The sequence below is a fragment of the Ailuropoda melanoleuca genome, unplaced genomic scaffold (assembly GCF_002007445.2).
Source record: "Ailuropoda melanoleuca isolate Jingjing unplaced genomic scaffold, ASM200744v2 unplaced-scaffold57247, whole genome shotgun sequence".
NCBI classification, from domain to species: domain Eukaryota; kingdom Metazoa; phylum Chordata; class Mammalia; order Carnivora; family Ursidae; genus Ailuropoda; species Ailuropoda melanoleuca.
The window spans coordinates 1-872 of NW_023230778.1; the positions used below are offsets into that span (position 1 = coordinate 1).

At 50.6% G+C, this 872-nt stretch overlaps 1 protein-coding gene across 1 annotated transcript; it reads left to right on the forward strand.

The window, feature by feature from the left end:
* Window positions 1-497: 497 nt before the first annotated feature.
* On the forward strand, window positions 498-750 carry RPSA (ribosomal protein SA; the record flags this gene model as incomplete). Its single annotated transcript, NM_001304869.1, is given in 1 exon segment — window positions 498-750. A coding segment is annotated over 1 exon segment (253 nt), but the record flags the coding sequence as incomplete, so codon positions are not given.
* Window positions 751-872: the final 122 nt, after the last annotated feature.

Consider the following 872-nt stretch of genomic DNA (forward strand, 5'->3'; position numbering starts at 1 on the left):
TTTAGGGTAGCTGTGATGAAATTGGACCAGATCATGGAAGTGCTTGTTGGTGTCACTGTTGTGCTGTCTGTATTGATGAATTTAATATTCATGACCCTGTTGGAAGCACATTAGTAACCTGCCCAAGTCACAAGAGTGGCTTACTTGGTTCTTGAAACCGGGTGGTGTGGCCCTGGAGCCTCCAGATGGGAGGAAGCCAATGAGGCCCAGGTGCCCTTGGATTGAGAGTGGGGAGAGCATTCCAGGCAGAGGGTCTGGGGGTGGGGTATGCGTAGCATTTCTGGGCCCTAGTTCTGTAAGTTCTCAGCACAGAAGACAAAGAATTGCTGGGTGTGTGAAGTGCTTTGATGTTTTCGTTGTTGAGGGAAGATGCGAGGGCTCCAGACTCTGGCTTGCTTCAGGTGGTTACAGAACTGGGTGTCTGCACATGGACACTTGGGGGGAGTTCCTGTGATGACATCTGTGGAGCACTGCTAACTCTTGATGTTAATTCTTTAAGCGAGCTGTGCTGAAATTTGCTGCTGCTACTGGAGCCACTCCTATTGCTGGCCGCTTCACTCCTGGGACATTCACTAACCAGATCCAGGCAGCCTTCCGAGAGCCAAGACTTCTGGTGGTTACTGATCCCAGGGCTGACCACCAGCCTCTTACAGAGGCGTCTTATGTTAACCTGCCTACCATTGCTCTGTGTAACACAGACTCTCCTCTGCGCTATGTGGACATCGCCATCCCTTGCAACAACAAGGTAACAGTTATGGTGTACGCTAGAACCTCGAATTCTTGAAACAGTTGGGCATTCCTCTGCACATTGTTAGAGCTTGGAGTTGAGGCCACTGGCTGGCCGATGAACTCACAAGTGTAGGTAGTGTGCT